This window comes from Mastomys coucha, unplaced genomic scaffold (genome assembly GCF_008632895.1).
Source record: "Mastomys coucha isolate ucsf_1 unplaced genomic scaffold, UCSF_Mcou_1 pScaffold11, whole genome shotgun sequence".
Classification (NCBI taxonomy): Eukaryota; Metazoa; Chordata; class Mammalia; order Rodentia; family Muridae; genus Mastomys; species Mastomys coucha.
This window is the reverse complement of record NW_022196893.1, coordinates 6,510,377-6,527,855: the sequence shown is the minus strand read 5'-3', so window position 1 is coordinate 6,527,855 and position 17,479 is coordinate 6,510,377. Positions and strand designations below refer to the sequence as shown.

Genomic DNA, 17,479 nt, shown 5'->3' with positions numbered 1-17,479 from the left:
GTTATGGCAAGGATCAACTTGGGCATGGTCTGCCATGCCCCGCTCCCCTGGGCCTGTGTGGCACCAGACTGGGGTCATCTCAGGCTGGTTCCCTGTCCAGACCCAATGGCACTGGTTTGATGGTCCTCTCTGGTTTGCTCCTTGCTCTGCCTGCCTGAGTGACCCTTGCAAAGGTCATCTGTCTTGGACTCACTCCTACCTGGAGCCATGGTCCTGGGTGAGGTTCCTCTAGTCTCCACTTGCTCCCTGTCCTGGATGCCTGTCAGAGCGCCAAAGTGGTGGTCATCTCGGGTTCACTTTTTTCAGGGAATATTAGACTACTAATCATTCTGATGTCATAGGTCAGAACCCACAGCATGACATGGTCTCTCTTCTCTCTGCCACCTACTGATGCACATGTCACAGCAGCCACACCTGCAAGGAAGGACTCTAGGGTCAGGTGGTGGTCTTTTTTTTTTTTTTTTTAAGAGTAGAAGATTGAACTCAAGACTTTGCAGACTACAGGCCGTGGCTTATGCTCTCCCACTGAGCTGTGGCCTGCCTCCTACCTCTGTGTCCTCCAGCATCTGGTCTTCCTCCTGTGCTGTCATTGCTTCTGCCCTCATACCTTGTTCCCTGGTTATTAGCTATGAGAAGCAGCACCTTTTGAGTGTCCTGGCTTTAGTTCCTGCTGCGCTTTACTTCTTTCCTTCACATTTCTTTGGTTCCTTGTTCTGCTTATGTGCTTCTGAAGCCTAACTCCAGGTCCTTGTTTAGATTGCTGGGCAGGCCTTTGCAGCCTGGGAGTAAGGTGGTCCCTGTCTCTGCTACCTCAGAATTTTCTTTCATCATGCTTTCTCATCATAGTTCTTGGATGATCTAAGGAAGGTCTTCACTTTCCCTAGAGTTTGGGGAGTTTTCAGGAGGATTAGGCCAGCATAACACTTTCAGGAAGAATGCACATGTATAAAAAAATGTGGAGGGAAACAAATAAAGGTGATTTTTCATTCAGTGTACCAAAAAATTAACATGTTATCAATGGAAAATAGGATTCCATATTTCATATTCTTCTTCTGCCAATTTTAAAGTCAATCAGATTTGACCTCTGTGGTGTATCTCTGCTTACATCTATCCAGTTTTAGATGCTTGTGGGTCGTAGTGTAGAGCGGTAGGGTCCAGGCTGCTTCTGAACCAAGCTCTGCCGGTCTGCTAGAGCTTTGATAAGACATGTCTGTGGAGCACTTGACACTACACACCTGCACTGGCTCACATGGCCACATGCTCACATGTATATTGGTCACGAGTCCCTGGCCATTCCAACTTTCATTCTCTCTACCCGTCAGGCTGCCCTTAGTTTTAAGCCCCAGGTTGCTGGCTGGGCCCAGTGCACAGGAGCTCACATCATTGTAAGAATGAATAAGTGAGTCTATGAGGGAGGGACCTTCCCTGCACCTGCTTGTGGAACAGGTAGGGTACCCACATCACAGGAGCACACCATTCTAGAGTACTTACTCTGTCCAGTTCCTCTCACTGCAGCTGGACACCTGCTGAGAAGTGTCTGTACCACTCTGCCGGGCTTTGTCCTACTTGTTGAAAGCAGGGTAGGCACACCTCCTCCCTCATGTGGTACATTCCAATAGGGAGGTCATAAAGCCTATGAGAAAGTGGCTCTGAGACTCTGAGACCTATTTCCTGCTGGCCTACTGTTCTGTAGCCATGGCTTGGCATGGGCTGCTCTGGTATCATGGATGATTTTGAGATTTTAACTCTTGACAAATCCTGTGAGTTCAGTGGGGGTGTCTCAGCTTGACCTGGGGCTTCTCGTTCCTGGTCCAGTGGAAGGTATAGTTTGGATGCCCAGGATTAACTAGACTCTGGCTCTCTCTGCCAAGTTGTATCCGTCTGAACTATGGGGGAGAGGGAACCTCTCCTTTGCAGAGGCTTTGAATTTGTAGCAGCAGGGCTACAGAGTAGAGCTCAGGAGCACTGAGTCTCCCTCTGGCTGGGCCTTGCCACCATGCCCTGGGAAGAGTCTTCTGGAGTCCCTGATATGGCCTGCTGGGCAGAACTGAGTCTAAGCCTTGGCCTGGGACACCTGCTGCCTGGCATGGCCCTCCCTCTCCCCTCCACATTGGTATAATTAGCCCCACGACAGGTGCCATGGATCGAGTGCCTGGCCCAGCCCTAACCCAGTGATGCCCGGCCTCAGCCGACCTGCCTTCCCTGCTAGCCTGGGCTCCTAGCCCAAACCCTATCTCATGAGGTCCCCTGAGGCCTCAGGCCCCACCCACCTTCCTCTGGTCCAAACACACCCACTGGAGTAGAGACAAGCAGACAGAGCAGACAGGCAGAGCCCCAGCAGTAGCCTGGCCTCAGACTCTGGGAATCCCCAGGCAGACGCTGGCCCTGGCCCTGCCCTCAGTGCATGTCCAGGTGGAACAACTCTAGCCTGGTGGCCTCATCGTTCCAGCAAGCTGCCTTTAGCTCTGAGACCTGGTGGGTCTCACTTGGCCCTCCTTTCATGGTATCCACTTGGTCCTATCAACTGTTATTCTTCCCCTAGTGCAAGAAGAAGCACACGTTGCTGTGTCCTGACTTTGCCCGCAGGGGTATTTGTCCCCGTGGCTCCCAGTGCCAGCTGCTGCATCGTAACCAGAAGCGACATGGCCGGCGGACAGCTGCACCTCCTATCCCAGGGTCCAGTGATGGAACCCCCAGAAGCAAGGCCTCAGCTGGCCATGTACTCAGGTGACAGATCAGTGGGTGCTACGTGTGTGAGTTTATGTGAGCTGGAGGTGGCCCATTCCTGCTCTAAGAACATTTAGGACCCTCGGGGTAAAGTCTTATTCCAACACTGTGGGCTTTAGATCCAAAAGGGAGTCTTAGTTGGAGGCAAGAGCTCCTAAGATGCCTACATTCTGGATCCCTGAATGTGGAGGAGTCACAAATACTCCCATGCGTGGAGGCCTTCAGAGACCCACTCTACGAGAAGGGGAGTGAGTCCCCTGGAGCATGGGGCTATGAGAGTTGTGCCCAAATCCAGATGAATCCTAGGCTCTAGAAGGTGAGGAATGGAGCTGGAATTTCACAGGCTTCAGCCCCATCCACCTCAGGTGAAAAGTCTCTGGAACTAGCATGTCCTTGGACTGTAGGACAGCCTTAGATCTGTATAGACATGCCCAGTGGCCTGTAGGGTTGGTATGGGGGTGAGGGGCTAGGAGCCCTGTTATATGATAGGTGCCATGCAAATAATTGGCAAGCATCTTCTCTCTCCAACATCACCCACCCTCACTATTGTTCCTCCTTTCCTGCAGGAAGCCTACTTCTCAGCGCCCTGCCAGACAGATGTCCAGTGGTCTGGTTTCTGTAACTGAGGCCCCAGCCTCCCCGCCTCCTTCCCCAAGGCTATTAGCTTCCACCTCTACCCTGTCTTCAAAGGCCACCGCTGCCTCCTCTCCTTCCTCCTCCCCCTCTACTAGCTCCCCCACCCCTTCCTTGGAGCAGGAAGAAGCTGTCTCTAGGACAGGTGGGACAGGTTCAGGAACAGGCTCCAGCGGCCTCTGCAAGCTGCCATCCTTCATCTCCCTGCATTCCTCTCCAAGCCCAGGAGGCCAGACTGGGCCCCAGGCCCCCAGGAGCCCCCGCACCAAGGACTCAGGTGAGCAGTCTGGCTTCTCCTGGGTCTTTTTAAACGTACACTCAGAATGACATCTCTGGGTGGGGCCTGGGAGTTAGTGCACCGGGTGCCCAGGGCAGGCCAGTGAGGAGCAAGCACAGCAGTGGCCGCCTTGAAGACCACCCCAGCGAGGGCTGATTTAATTAGAAAGCACCCATTTCTGTTAATTTGTTCTGGAAGATCACCGCACACTCCTGGAGAGAACAGATGTTCCCTCTCCCCAATGAGCGTTTGGGGCTTGGTAAATGGCTCCACTCAGCCTTGTTTAGGAGAGAAAAGAGGATTTTATGGCTGCAAACGACCCTTTCTGTAAACATTTTACAGCTCTCTGCGCGTTTGAGTGACGATAAACCCCACGCAGCTCGGCGGGCTGCAAATTTGCGACCATACGGCTATCATTTTATTGTCATATTTCACGGCCGTAACGTTAATGGAAGATGCTTGCTGCAGGCTTCTCTAACAGCCCCACTGAGCACACTGAAGTGCCTGCTGGAGGGGCTGCCTCCTGGTTACATCGTCCTTCTTGGGTGCAGAGTAGATGTTACCAGGCCCTTGCCCGACTGGAATATGGGACAAGAGTTCCTTCCATGGAGGTGGCACTGTCTGGGGAGAAACTGGGGACCCCGAGGCAGCATGTGTGTTTAAGGACCAGGAGCCCAGAAGTTAATCCCGGAAGGAAAGGAGTCCCAGGGTGTGAGTACCCTGTGTGTAGGTTGGGCAGACTAGAAGGACTCCAGAAAACTCATGAGGCTTGTTCAGCCAGGAAGGGAGTTGGAGGGGCAAGCACAGCTGAGCCTGGGATAGTCTCTGGCAGGAAGCCTGGCTGGGCCTGTTGAAGCAGCCCAGAGGACAAATGGGGGCTAACCTGGCCAAGGCTGTTGAATCTGCAGGCCTGGGCCCAGCTGCTGGGCCTCACTCCTGTCTCTGGCTGGCTGGACAGTGAATGGAATTAACAGCCCTGAAGAAAGGAACCTGCCATGAGAGAGGGCTTACAGGGGCATGTGGGCCATGCCACAGAGCCACATTGAAATAGCTGTGACCATCAGGACATTGGCACCTGGGAGAGTGGCACAGAACATTTACGAAGAAAAAGGAGCCCTCAGGATATTCCACTCCAGGGATCCTTTGCTTCTTGCCCTTCCTGCCTTCAGACCCTGTCAGCTTCTACTGGTCTTACTCACCCCATTCCTCTGGGGGCCACCTGCTCTCTCACACCTCAGTTTTCCATGTGGAAAGCACACATGCCTTGTCTATGTCTGGCAGCCTTGCTCCCAGGTGTGAGTGCGGCATGTGCCTGCGTGTCTGCACGCACCCAGTATTTATAGCTCAGCCTGCAGAGTGTTGTGGCTCCCACCTGTGGGCCCGCCCACTATACAGGGCTGCCTGGCCCTCCCTCAGCTGCCACTCAGCCCAGGAGACCTTGAACTGGTAGAATACTGGACCCTTTCCTCTCTCTGCTCCTCGGGGCCTGGCTCCCTGGCAGACCTTTGCTGACAGGCCTGGGCTGGTGGTTTCCCAAGGCCTGAGCCTCAGCCAGAAACTTGGAGTGGGGAAGTTCCTGCTGGGCTGGAGTGGCTTGATGCCTGACCTTTGCTCTCTATATAGGGAAGCCGCTACACATCAAACCACGCCTGTGAGGCTCCCTGGGGACCAGCCCGCACCTACCTCAGACCCTCACCCCTGGAGAGGATGGAGGCTCTACCCAGCACTGCTCCTGAGGAGAAGCAGCCTGCCACTGAGCCCAGCTGGGGCTATAAGCAGGGATACATAGCTCCTCCGATTTGGCTCATAGCCTCTGGAGGCCTTTGTGTGCCCAGGCCTTGTTCTCCCTCAAACCAAAGCCCTGTCCATTCCCTGTTCCTCTCCCTCCCCTCCTCCCCTTCTCCCCTCTTCCCTTCCTCTCCTCCAAGGCATCCAGCCTCATTCTAGGACTTGTCCCTGGCTCTCCACCCATCAGGGTGCCATGTGAGGTTCATCCTAGCCTGTCTCCTGTGTGGCAGTGGCTGTAACTGTAGGACCGGTGCCCCCAACCCTCCCTACCCAGGACTCCTGCCCAGGGAAGAGGCTACTGGCCAAGCCTCTGGTGGGCATTTTATGTTCAGCAATAAAGGTTTTATCCTGTGTCTAGTTGGCCTGTCTTGACTACTATATGGCCCCAGGACTGTGGACAATAGAAGGAGGCAGGAGCATGGCCTGCTCTTGCCAACTCGGGGGTGGCTTAGAGGTTCAGAAGCAGGCTTCCCTTTGGCTGGGTCAATGTAAATGTGGTTTTCTGGGTTAGGGTTACAGTCTGAAGTTACATGGGACAGGCTGGGACTGAGACACAGGAAGAGAAGGCCTGGCTACCCTGTGGATGGTCATGGATGGCTTGGATAGACCTCTCTGCAGGTGTCTCCAAAAGACTGGGTTGAGATCTTGCTTCCTCCCACGAAGACGCCGGATAGGGAAGACTGGAGACACAGGATCATTCAAGTTGTTCTGAGGATGAGACGTGGATCATCAATGGATTTGTTTATAGGCCTCCAGTGATGCAGGCCAGCAGTGTCCTGGTGTCTGTACTGAAGTTTGTATAGGTCAGCTACTGCCCCATGCTATACTGTAATGTGCGACACGACTACCATGTGGCCTTGCTGTGACTCAGTACCCCAAGCCCCTCAGCCTTTCCTGCACCAAGTCTGTCCTTCAAGATCCTAGTGCCCAACCCATACACAGGTAGCAATAACCTCTGCCCTTAAGGTATAGGTATGCTGTTTTACACTCTACCACAGCCCCTGCCCAGGAGCTGAGTGTCGTCACCCAGGCTTCAAAGAAAGAAAAACAACTGAGGCCGATTCATAAAAATGTCCAACATAGGCAGGTCTAGTCATGTAGCCAGATACCTCTCACCATCACTGTATCACTCCATCAAGGCCCTGCTGTAGGAAGTCTAGCAAAAAAGATGGGCTCTGAACCTAGGCCAGCCTAGAAGAGAAGCATGAGACCTGTCAGTGGATGGATCAGAGTCCCCGGATATTGGACCCCTGGAGCTTGGTGGACAGGGTGGGTTTTCTATTGGCAGCTCCAAGCCAGCCAGGTTCCTTGCCTGGCATGTACTGGGCTCCTAGGTGCTTTATTGGGGGGTTGCCCTGTGCCACCAACCTTGGCCTTAGTGGACGGACTAGTACTTAACTGTCCCTCAGATTGCCTTTCCTCATTGGATAGCTAGGGTCATCCCATGAGCACCAGCAGAGGAGATGGTGGTGGAGTGGAAGAGGCACATGCTGTTGGACCCGTGTCCTGGAGGTGGTATGTAGCTCAGAGGTAGAATGTGAGGCGCTAAGTCCACCAAAATAAAGTACCATCTATACCACAAGCCATCCAGTGCCATTGGGCCTGCATGGCCATCCCTGCATCCTCCTCCCCATGCCTCTAGGGCACCCACCTAGGAGGATATCAAAGTTTCTGGTCTCCCTCCTCTTCCTGGGTAGGAGGAATAGAAATAAGCAGAGCTGCAGGATACCAGGCTATGGCACGCACCTGTTCCCTGCTCCCAGCTCCTGCCCTTTGGCTGATGTTCCACAGGCTGGCAAAGGGACATGGCTGGCTTCTCAGGCTAGGCTCCTTGAGCACTCTAGCTTCATAGGTAGGTTCTGAGCAAGCTCACTTTTTGTGCTCCCTCCCCCAGTGAGCATCACAATAGGTAGGAGTCCTGAATAGCCCAATGGGCACCTATACTCTCCTACTACTGGCATAGCCTGAGGCAGCCATGGTAGGTGCTGCTTTTCTGGCCATAACTCACCTTCGTGTCCACCGCTTAGCAAGCACCTGACAGGAGTTGCATACAGCCCACAGACCATGCTGCATTGTCTAGAGGGGCTCTACCTCACAGGATCAACATGCAGCTAATCCTCACATGCTCCAAGCCCCAAGGAACTAAGTGTGACACTGCTGTATATGAGCAGCCGCCAGTAGCAGGGCCTGCTGGACAAAGCCATGCAACAGGAATTCATGTGCTCTGAAGCTGGCTCCCTGAGGCTAGCAGAACAGCCTGTCTACCTCCCAGCTACACTGGTCAGAGGGCCCTAAGTGGAGGGCCCTAGGGTAGAGAATGTGCCCAGAGGTGTATTTGTAGAGTTCTGCTTCTGGGTTCCTAGAAGGAGCCATGGGAACCAGGGATGGGAATATGGTTGGGGGAGGGGCAGGGAGGAGAAGATGCGTCACTGGCTGCTACCTTGGGGCTGGCAGTAGGCCTTTTGGTTGGGTCTACTGCTCCCCAACTGGTCTCCCTTTGTATTCCTTATGGAGCATGCACCTACTAATGTTGTCTGGATTATAGCCAGGAATGGGAATAAGGATGGGACAGAGCAATGGCCAAGCCAAGGACTCTCTTTCATCAGAAGCCTGGATGCTGCCTTCCACCCTTTGCTTGAGACAGACTCTTTCCTTGGCCTATAACTCTACCGCGTAGTTCAGGCCAGTTGGCCTGCAAGTTTCCAGGGATCCTTCTCTCCACTCTCCATCTGGCCATCACTGGGATTACAAGTATATCACCACACATACCTTTTTACATGAGTTCCAGCTATTCAAACTCAGGTCTTCATGCTTACAAGACAAGCACTTAACTGACTGAGCCATCTCCACAGTCCAGTCTATCTTTTTAAATATAAATGATCCCAAGTAGGCCTCTTCATCTTAGCCGACATAGAACTGTGCAGCCTCCACCTGGAAAATGCAGAGAAAATTTTTGTTGTTTTGAGACAAGGCCTCATTTATCCCAGTGTGCTCTTGAACTCAATATGTAAATGAGGATGACTTCGAACTTCTGATCCTCTTACTTCCACATCCTGAGAGCTGGAATTTGAGACCTGAACCAGCATGCTCAGCTTTGAGGTGCTGGAGACCAAACCCAGGGGACTTCGTGTATGACAGACAAGCAACTAAGCCATATCTCTAACCTGAGACAGAAGTCTAGAACTTTCTGACCCTTTCTAACAAGGGGCCCAGTGTAGTTTCTGCTCTGTGTAATCTGACACTCACTGTCTCACCCAGTGGCCAAGTTCCCATGAATGAAATACAACATGACAGGTCACACATGCACACAGTACAGTGCTTCCTGATGGGTGATGTTCTACTGCCATGGAAGTTAGATCAATCAGCTTTGCCCATGACTTGTGCCCTGTGCAATGACAATACCCAGCTGGTGCCATCCAGTAGTTGTTGGAGCTACTGAGCTGAGTATGTGGTGCACTGAGCCCAAAGCAAGCCAATAGCAAGCAGCAGCATTGGGATTTCTCGGGAGGTAGGTGGTACTGGTTGTTGGGGATAGCATGATGGGCACCCCAATGTCTCCATCACTTCTCACAGTCCAGTTCCCCTCTGCCCAGAGCCCTTGAGGGATCTCTGAGTCACACGTGGCCTCTCAGGCTCCTCAACATCCCCAGAAGGTCTAACCTTGATCCAGCTGTCCTACCACTTTGCCAAGCAGTCCCTCCCAGTCCAGGCTCCCGCCCCTGCTTTCAGGGCTTTCTCTTCCTCACTCACTTCTGAGGCTCCCCTGTCTCTTCTGCTCTTTCCACAACTTCACTCAGCTAACCCAGCAGCCACCAGCAAGTCAGCAACTGTTCTGCCATCAAAAAGTACCCTGTCGTAGATGAACCGCAGCTCACTGCAGCCTGGGAAATGCCGACAGAAGCCCCCATTGGGCCCTGCCTGATGTTCCTGACCTGGTACCCTGAAGCAGTTGAGGGAGCATGTTCTTTTTGAGGTGCTAAGCTTGTGATGGCACACTGGAAGAGAATCAACATATCCTCTTTCTGTCTGTCTGTCTTCTTTTTCTTTTCTTTGAGATGGGTTTCTCTCTGTAGTCCTGGCTGTCCTGAAACTCTCTCTGTAGACCAGGCTGGCCTTGAACTCAGAGATCTGCAAGCGCCTGCTTCCCAAGTACTGGGATTATGCCACCATACCCACACCAGGGGTGGGGCCCAGAGGAAGCAGGCTGCCCAGTCTTATCATCTCTCTCTCTCTCTGTACCCTTTTTAGTATGCCCAAGGCCACATGGAATGCTGTGCCCTGAGCTTCAAGGACTCAGGCTGAGTGCCCTGGTCCCAATGCCTTTGCCAGGCTACATTTGGTGAGACCTTATTCAGCACGGTAGAGTCCCAAAGACACACATTCTACCAAGGGTTCTCAGAAGCCTCCTTTGGAACAGGCTGAGGAGAGACTTTTGTAGGGGTTTCCTCATGCTTTTTTTTTTTTTTTTTTTTTTTTTTTCTTTTCTGAAGACCAAGCCCTGCACAGATGAATGTGAAGGTGAGGAGTGTCCGGACACTGAGGGAAGGAGCTGGGAGCTAGTCAATCCGAGCTGCCAGGTATGCCCTTTAAAATAGCAGGCACCTGTAGAGGGAGCAGGCAAAGCCGTTGGCACCATGACATCCTGGGATGGATATCCTGTGACTAGCCTTCAGACTTTTTTCTCCTGTGCACAAATGATTTATATGTAAGAAATGATTGATTGGTTGATATTGGGTTTTTCGAGACAAGGTTTCTCTGTGTAGCCTTGACTGTCCTGGAACTTGCTCTGTAGACCAGGCTGGCCTTGAACTCCCAGAAATCTTCCTGCCTCTACCCCAGGAGAGCTGGGGCTAAAGGCCTGTACCACCATTGCCCGGCTATTATTTTTAATAGTCAACGTGTATAAGAATATAGATAACAGAGAGGCGAAAACTCCACTCTGGGCCATGCCCAGCTGTTGCTCCTGAGTGCACTCCCTTTCTATCTTCGGTTGGGATCTGGAATTCTGGGGAGGGGGAGAGGAGCACAGAACTCACATCTTGTCACCCACCCTCCAGTTCCCCTTGTGGCTTTCTTTTGCTCTGAGTCGGCCTCCATTCAGCAAGTGTGAGGGTGGCACTCTGCTTTCCACTTGTCACTCCAACTTGTGCCCACCCAGCAAGGCACCTTCCTTGGGGGCCTTTCCGTAGGCGTCCAGACCCATCAGTCCCATGCATTCAATGGGCTCTCCACGCAGGTAGTCCCCAAGACCTGCTCCTCTAGCCCTCTAGTCTGTCCCGCTCCACCTACCGCACAGCTCAGAGGCCTGCGGTTCCACCGTGCATCCCTGCCGCCCGAGGTGCCAGCAACTTTGTTGACTGAATTCCTGAAACCGTCCCAACCACAGGATAAAAATAGCCGGCGCTCCCGGGCAGCAAGGAGTCACCGGTGTCAGGATAGTTAGAGGTCCCCGTCTGGGGACTCTAGGCCACTTGGGCCTGGTGCGGAACACAGCCAGCTAGGCCACCTAATGGATCCGAGACACCGAGGGAGTCCCCTGGACGAGGGCCTCCTCAGCTCCCCTGCACTCTCTGGCTTTGCGATCCTGGAACCTCAGGATCTGCCACTTGGTCTCGCGCCCTCTGCTGTGCAGTCCCGTGCGGCGGCCACCAGGGGGCCCTGCCCACTCCTCTTGCCGGCGGCCCTTCCCCACCCCTTCCCACAGCTGTTTCCCGCAGGAGATTGACAGCTGGGCTCCGGGTTGCCATGGGGATAGGCAAATGAAGGCGGCAGGTCTGGGGCTCCGATTGGCCCGGGGGCGTCGGCCCCCACCTGGGGAGGCGGGCCCAGAAGCGCGTCTCTATAAAGGCTTGTGCGGGTCTGCGCTGGGCCGAGGGAGGCGGGGCCGGCCGGCAGCGCGGGTGGGGCGCGGGGCGGGGCCGGGCGGGAGAGCCCCGAGCGCGGCGGAGCCCGGGGCGCGGCCTCTGCACCCTCCAGGCCGGGACCGCGGAGGAACTGGAGGAGGAGCGCAGGATCGGGGGCCCTGCGCCCGCCCGCAGCGGGCCGGGGGGCTGCCCGAGAGGCCTGGCCGGCGGCGTCCCCTGAGCGCAGCCCAGAGTTGACAGCACGAAACTTTTGCTGCGCCCTTCGGCGGCGCGACCGGAGCCTGTGCCCACCGCTGGCCGGGGGGGAGCTAGGGGGTGAGAGGCCCGCGGCTCCCCCCACCCTCCCCCGCCGCCCGTCGGGGCGCGGCCGGGCGCGGCGGCGGCGGCGGGGCTGGGGCCCCGGGCGATGGCCGCGGAGCTGGCGATGGGCGCAGAGCTGCCCAGCAGCCCACTGGCCATCGAGTACGTCAACGACTTCGACCTGATGAAGTTCGAGGTGAAGAAGGAGCCGCCGGAGGCCGAGCGCTTCTGCCACCGCCTGCCGCCCGGCTCGCTGTCCTCGACGCCCCTCAGCACGCCCTGCTCCTCGGTGCCCTCTTCGCCCAGCTTCTGCGCACCCAGCCCGGGCACCGGCGGCGGCGCGGGCGGCGGGGGCAGCGCGGCTCAGGCCGGGGGCGCCCCGGGGCCGCCGAGTGGAGGCCCCGGCACTGTCGGGGGCGCCTCAGGAAAAGCGGTGCTGGAGGATCTGTACTGGATGAGCGGCTACCAGCACCACCTGAACCCCGAGGCGCTCAACCTGACGCCGGAGGACGCGGTGGAGGCGCTCATCGGCAGCGGCCACCACGGCGCGCACCACGGTGCGCATCACCCGGCGGCTGCTGCGGCCTATGAGGCCTTCCGGGGCCAGAGCTTCGCGGGCGGCGGCGGCGGCGGCGGCGCGGACGACATGGGTGCCGGCCACCACCACGGCGCACACCACACTGCCCACCATCACCACTCTGCCCACCACCACCATCACCACCACCACCACCACCACGGCGGCTCTGGGCACCACGGCGGAGGCGCGGGTCACGGCGGAGGCGGCGCGGGCCACCACGTGCGCTTGGAGGAGCGCTTCTCCGACGACCAGCTGGTGTCCATGTCGGTGCGCGAGCTGAACCGGCAGCTCCGCGGCTTCAGCAAGGAGGAGGTCATCCGACTGAAACAGAAGCGGCGCACGCTCAAGAACCGCGGCTACGCGCAGTCGTGCCGCTTCAAGCGGGTGCAGCAGCGGCACATTCTGGAGAGCGAGAAGTGCCAGCTCCAGAGCCAGGTGGAGCAGCTGAAGCTGGAGGTGGGGCGTCTGGCCAAGGAGCGGGACCTGTACAAGGAGAAATACGAGAAGTTGGCGGGCCGGGGTGGCCCCGGGGGCGCGGGCGGGGCCGGCTTCCCTCGGGAGACCTCGCCAGCGCAGGCTGGCCCCGGGGCGGCCAAAGGCGCGCCCGACTTCTTTCTGTGAGCGCCGGACCCTGGGCCTCGCCGCCGCCGGGGACAAGTTTGCGCAGGCCGCCCCGGTCTCGGTTCGGACTCTCGAGGCCCGGGACGCGCGCTCCGGCGGGGCAGCCGCGGCTACCGAGGTCCTCCCGTCCGCCCCGCGCGCCCCGCCGCGAAGCCCCAGCTCCAGGTACCTACCGCGGTGCGCCTCTGCCGCCGGGCCCCGGTCCGAGCGTCTTCGGGATCGCCGGCTAGACTTTGCCGGGGATCCCTCGGCGCCCCGGGAACGGTGATTACTTAGGAGAGCCCGAGCCAGGTCTGACTTCCACGGCAGCGTCCACTTGTCCAGCCGTGGAGCGCAGTTCTGCGTCCCAACCTCCGCCCAGCCGCAGCGGGGCCGCGCCGCCACCAGCTCCCGGTAGCCTCCGCCGGCCCCGCGCTCCTCCGCCGTCTTTCTTTCTGCCTCCGTTTCCTGGCCCTGTTTTTACTACTCCTCCTCCTTTTTAAAGCGGTCATATTTTCGCAACATTAATATTTATTTTGCTTGGTAATTAGAAAACCCGGAGGAACCCCCGGGTCCCCGAGCGCCCTCGGAGGTCGGCGAGTGCCCGCATGTGCCCTCCTCGCTTCGCTCTGAGGGATCCGGCCCTGCCTGCCTTCCAGCCCGCTTGTCCCCACCCTGTTCGCTGCTCCCTGTAAAGGAAGCCGAGGAACTTACCTGCGTGTTGGTCCCACTGTCCTGCTATACTCGACTGGGGGAGGGGGGAGGGGGGCAGCCGTGCTCAGCCGGGTTGGGGCTGGCCCGGACTCCCGCGCTGCTATTTCTCTATGCACCAGATCGTATTTATGACTCCTGGGGAAATATATCTTATTTTAACCTTCCAGAGAAGCGAAAGAATTTAAAAAGTAATGCACAGTTCTAGAAGAAACTTTTTTTTAAAGAGGAGGTTTAGGCCTGAACCTCCTGGCATGGGCGGGTGGAAAGGTGTTTCCATTTCATTTAAATTATGTTTCGTTTGTGGAATCTTTTTAAAAGCTTCGTCGCTTTTTTGGACTAGCCGGAAGAGAGGCCCGGTGGAGGGTGTTCCTAACTGGGCGCGTTCGCGCCGGCTGAGATCTTGGTTTTCTGAGGCTTGGCCTCAGTCCTCTGAGGCTCCTTCTGTCCGTCCTCTGCTGCTCCCAGGTGGCTCCTGCTGAGCCTTCTGAACAGGACGGTAGACAAATCGTTGGGAAAAAAATTTTGTGTTGTTGGTTTTTGTTGTGTTCTTTTTTTTTTTTTTCATTTGTTACGAAACTGAGGAAAGGAAAAAAATTTAAAAAAAAATAAATCTGTTTAGATCCAAAAGTCACTGGTACCTGGCTGTTGTGTCTGTGGCTTTCATTTTTGTACACGTTTCTCTTGGAATAGAAAAATATGAAAGTCTCTGGATTGGGTTTTACGGGAGCTGAAACGTCCAGATAGGCAAGAACAGAGGGGAATTGACCACGAGGCAAATGTGTGTCCGTAACCACGTAACCAATGGAATTGGCCTTCTTAGAGCTCCATCGAGGCAGGGCAGGGCAGAGGCTCCAGGCGGCCTTTGTGGTGACTCCAAGTGCTTTGCCCGTGTATCCTGGTGGCCTGAACAGTCCCAGCCATTCTTGCTAGCTATCCCACCCCAAAGGGAAGTCCAGCTTCTGTTCTCCAAAGGATGCAAACCCGACTTAGGTAGCAAGAGATCTCTGAAAAATCTCACCCTCCTCTCTGGGCAGCTGCAAACTTTTAAATGACAGTTCCCTTCCTCCATCAGAGTAGATGGTAAGGTTCCAAATTTGGCAAGTTTGGAGTCAGTCAGGCTCCTGCCTATTCCTCAGTTCTCTGTTAGAAATTAGAAGCTCTACATTAGTCCCACAAGCAGCCGTGGTCTTGAGAGAATCGCCTAAATTTGAGTCTCAATCCCAAGCCAGAGAAAGGAAGGCCACCCTTGTCCCCTTGTTCCTACTGCCTTAGAATGAAGGTCAGGGGATAGCTCTGTAGGACCTCAGGCTGGGAGCAAACACTCCAGTCTTTTTTGGAAGAAAATGTTGGAAAGAGAAGAAACTGGAGGTTGAACTTAAGAACTAATTTGGTGCAAGGAGAGACCTGCAGATTCCAGCCGGTCTTGCCGGGGAAGTTCACAAAAATTGTCTCCCCGAGAAAAGATGTAAGTTGAGGGAAAGTCAGCTGCTGGGGCCCAATGACAGGTCCTGGTTAAGGACAGAAAAGCCAGGACATCTCTGTGTTGCCCCTCCATTGCACAGAGCCACTACAGAACCCTTCTTTGTTAGAGGACATACAGAGGCAGGCCCAGGCTGAGTGGCTCCCACTGGATTTCTTTTGGGGAGAGGTGGCAGTAGCTGTGTCTGCCCTACCTGCGTGGCACACTAGTCCCTTGGCCTCTCAGCATCCAAGGTTTCCTCTGTCCCCTTGGAGCATCTGGGACTCTGCTGGGTGTGGTATTCAGGGGCCACAGGATGCTGCTGTGGGCTCAGGGTTGCCCCCATGATCCTGCCCCATTTGTGAGGGACTAGATCTGAGTTCACTTACCTTCTCTTTCCTTCTCTCTTTACCCTGCTTTTCCTCTAGGACTAGTGAGGCTTGCAAATGAATACGGAGTTCAAAGATGGTCTTTTCTAGAAGTCTTTTGGGGAAACTCTGAAACCCAGGGAGAAAACCCCTGTGTGGGAAGCTTCCTTTGGCTTTCCATTGTCCTGTGCCCTGTGCACAAGGGTATGGCTACTCTTACCCAAAGCAGCCCCCCCCCCATCACCTTTTTCTTTTCTGTTATCTGAGACAGGATTTCTCTGTGTTGCCTTGGCTGTCCTGAAACTCATTTTGTAGACCAGGTTGTCCTGGATTAGAGACTCACCTGCCTCTGCCTCCCAAGTGCTGGGATTAACAGTGGCCGTTTAGGGCTTCCATTTTCTAAGGAGGTCTCAGTGTGTTCTTAAGGAACTTGCTGAGGATGGAAGGGCTTCAGGCATCCTGTTTCCTGCTTGAAGGTTGAAGTGGACTGTCAGGGACATCAAAGAGCCTTATAGCCTTATAGCTTTACTTAAGATGGGCTTGAGAGTTCTGCAGGTGCTCAGTGTACATGTATGTATATGTGTGTGTGTGTGTGTGTGTACAGATATGCATGCTTGTTCATTCTGTGTTGGTATGTCAGGGAAATAGCAGCACCAAGTATCAGCCAGGACCTATCTGGACCACTGGGGCTAGAGGGCAATGTGGTTATGGGACTGAAGCAAAGATGACCATAGTGCAGGCAATGGGATTAGCCTTCATTCACCTTTGTTCATTACTCATCGGGAGTCTCGCCTGTTCCGTAGATGCTCTAAGAGGCAGTCATGAACCTGGTTCTCTTGACCCTCAGAGCAGGCCAGGCCCCCAGTCCTCTTACCAGCCATTCTTGTCTGAAGACAAGGAGTAGGTTGGGGTGGGGAGATAGATACCTCACTGACAAGGCTGCCTGAGGACAAGATCTGCTCAGCCTATACGCACACCCTGCACACAAGCAACACTCCCCACATCCTATTGCCTGCTTCCTCTGGACTAAAATGACTGACAGCAGGTCTAGCATGAGGGCACAGGGGTGACCTGAAGGAAAGTTTGGAGCTGCGTAGCCTTTCCCTGTGGTCTGCAAAGATTTCAACAACACAGCATGGACCCCAGAAGACTCACTTCACGGGAAAGTCTGCAAACTTGGATCCAGCAGGCTTACTGTGCTTCAGGTAGCTCTATCCTGGTCCTGGCTCCTGCCCCTGTTGCCGATTCTGGGCAGCTCATTTACAAGCTCCAGAGCTGCCACTTATGGACCCCTGCCTCCGTCTCTGCTACAGCTGGGCACTGCTCTGCCCTCCTCCACACCATCCTCTGCACACCGAAGCACTGGAGCCCTCTCCCTGTCTCTTATTTATAGATAGCTCTAAGAGTGGGGCAAGACAAGACACAAGCATCCCCAGCACTCCACAAGGAGGGCACACCATGATGCTGTGTACTTAGGTAGACATCACCCTAGCACACATGAATGTGTACATGCAGATAGCCAGACAGGTGAGTGCAGAATATGTACATACAGACATCTCCCATCCCAGCACATGCACCAGACTGACTCTAAGCAAAGGCACAGGTCCTCGAGTACACACCAACAGATGAAGGCCTACTAGCCTCACACAGAAGCCCTGGGGTGGGGAGGGAGAGCAGAGGTTTCATGTGTGATAGTCCCCTGGTGCCAGGCTCTGTGCAGGTAGTTGCTGCTTGGATGGGGCAAACATGAGGAAGAAGCTGGCCCAGGCCTCAAAATAGGGATTTCTTCATTCACTAGCTACTCTGGAAAGAGTAAGTGTGGGAACTTTGAGCCAGCTGTGAAAACCACATTGAAGGGAAACCAAGCCTGCAGGACCTACAGCTCTCTTGCTCATCCCCTTCCAGCCCTGTCCTCAGAACCCAGCTGCCTGGTCAGCAGTTCCAGAGGCCACAGAGTCAGGCTAGAAGCCAGAGAAGCCCTGTTGGGTGCAGGGACTGGGTCTCTGCCACCCGCTCTTCCAGATTCAAGCCTAGCCCAGGCCAAGGTAGGATGGTGGGGCACACCATGACCCATCACCACAATCCTTCTGCCCCTGCTTCCTGCCCAGCATGTCTTGGAAAAAGCCAGAGATCCTTGAAAGGGGACTTGTTTATGTGAGCATTGATTGAGGA

The 17,479-nt window shown here is 55.2% G+C and overlaps 2 protein-coding genes, 1 long non-coding RNA gene and 1 other non-coding gene across 5 annotated transcripts in view; 2 read left to right on the top strand and 2 right to left on the bottom strand.

Annotated features, from left to right (window-relative positions):
* The window catches only part of Zc3h3 (zinc finger CCCH-type containing 3), an 88,341-nt gene extending 82,559 nt beyond the window's left edge, over window positions 1-5,782 (top strand). For both annotated transcript variants that reach the window (XM_031346421.1, XM_031346422.1), the window contains exons 10-12: window positions 2,543-2,727; window positions 3,294-3,637; window positions 5,261-5,782. In XM_031346421.1, the coding sequence (XP_031202281.1) occupies window positions 2,543-2,727; window positions 3,294-3,637; window positions 5,261-5,292 (561 nt within the window). In that variant the 3' untranslated portion in view covers window positions 5,293-5,782. The remainder of the gene's footprint in view (window positions 1-2,542; window positions 2,728-3,293; window positions 3,638-5,260) is intronic.
* Window positions 309-440, bottom strand: LOC116082802. The gene has a single exon (XR_004115441.1). It is a non-coding gene; the product is annotated as a small nucleolar RNA SNORA17 (small nucleolar RNA).
* A 701-nt stretch (window positions 5,783-6,483) lies between the features above and the next one.
* LOC116074207 lies at window positions 6,484-7,274 on the bottom strand. The gene is made up of 2 exons (XR_004112140.1): window positions 7,172-7,274; window positions 6,484-6,616 (listed from the first exon to the last, which is right to left on the bottom strand). It is a non-coding gene; the product is annotated as an uncharacterized LOC116074207 (long non-coding RNA).
* Window positions 7,275-11,302: 4,028 nt separating this feature from the next.
* Mafa (MAF bZIP transcription factor A) lies at window positions 11,303-13,989 on the top strand. Its single transcript, XM_031357911.1, has one exon. It carries the CDS (start codon window positions 11,696-11,698, stop codon window positions 12,785-12,787), a length of 1,092 nt encoding a protein of 363 aa, XP_031213771.1. The 5' UTR covers window positions 11,303-11,695; the 3' UTR covers window positions 12,788-13,989.
* Window positions 13,990-17,479: the final 3,490 nt, after the last annotated feature.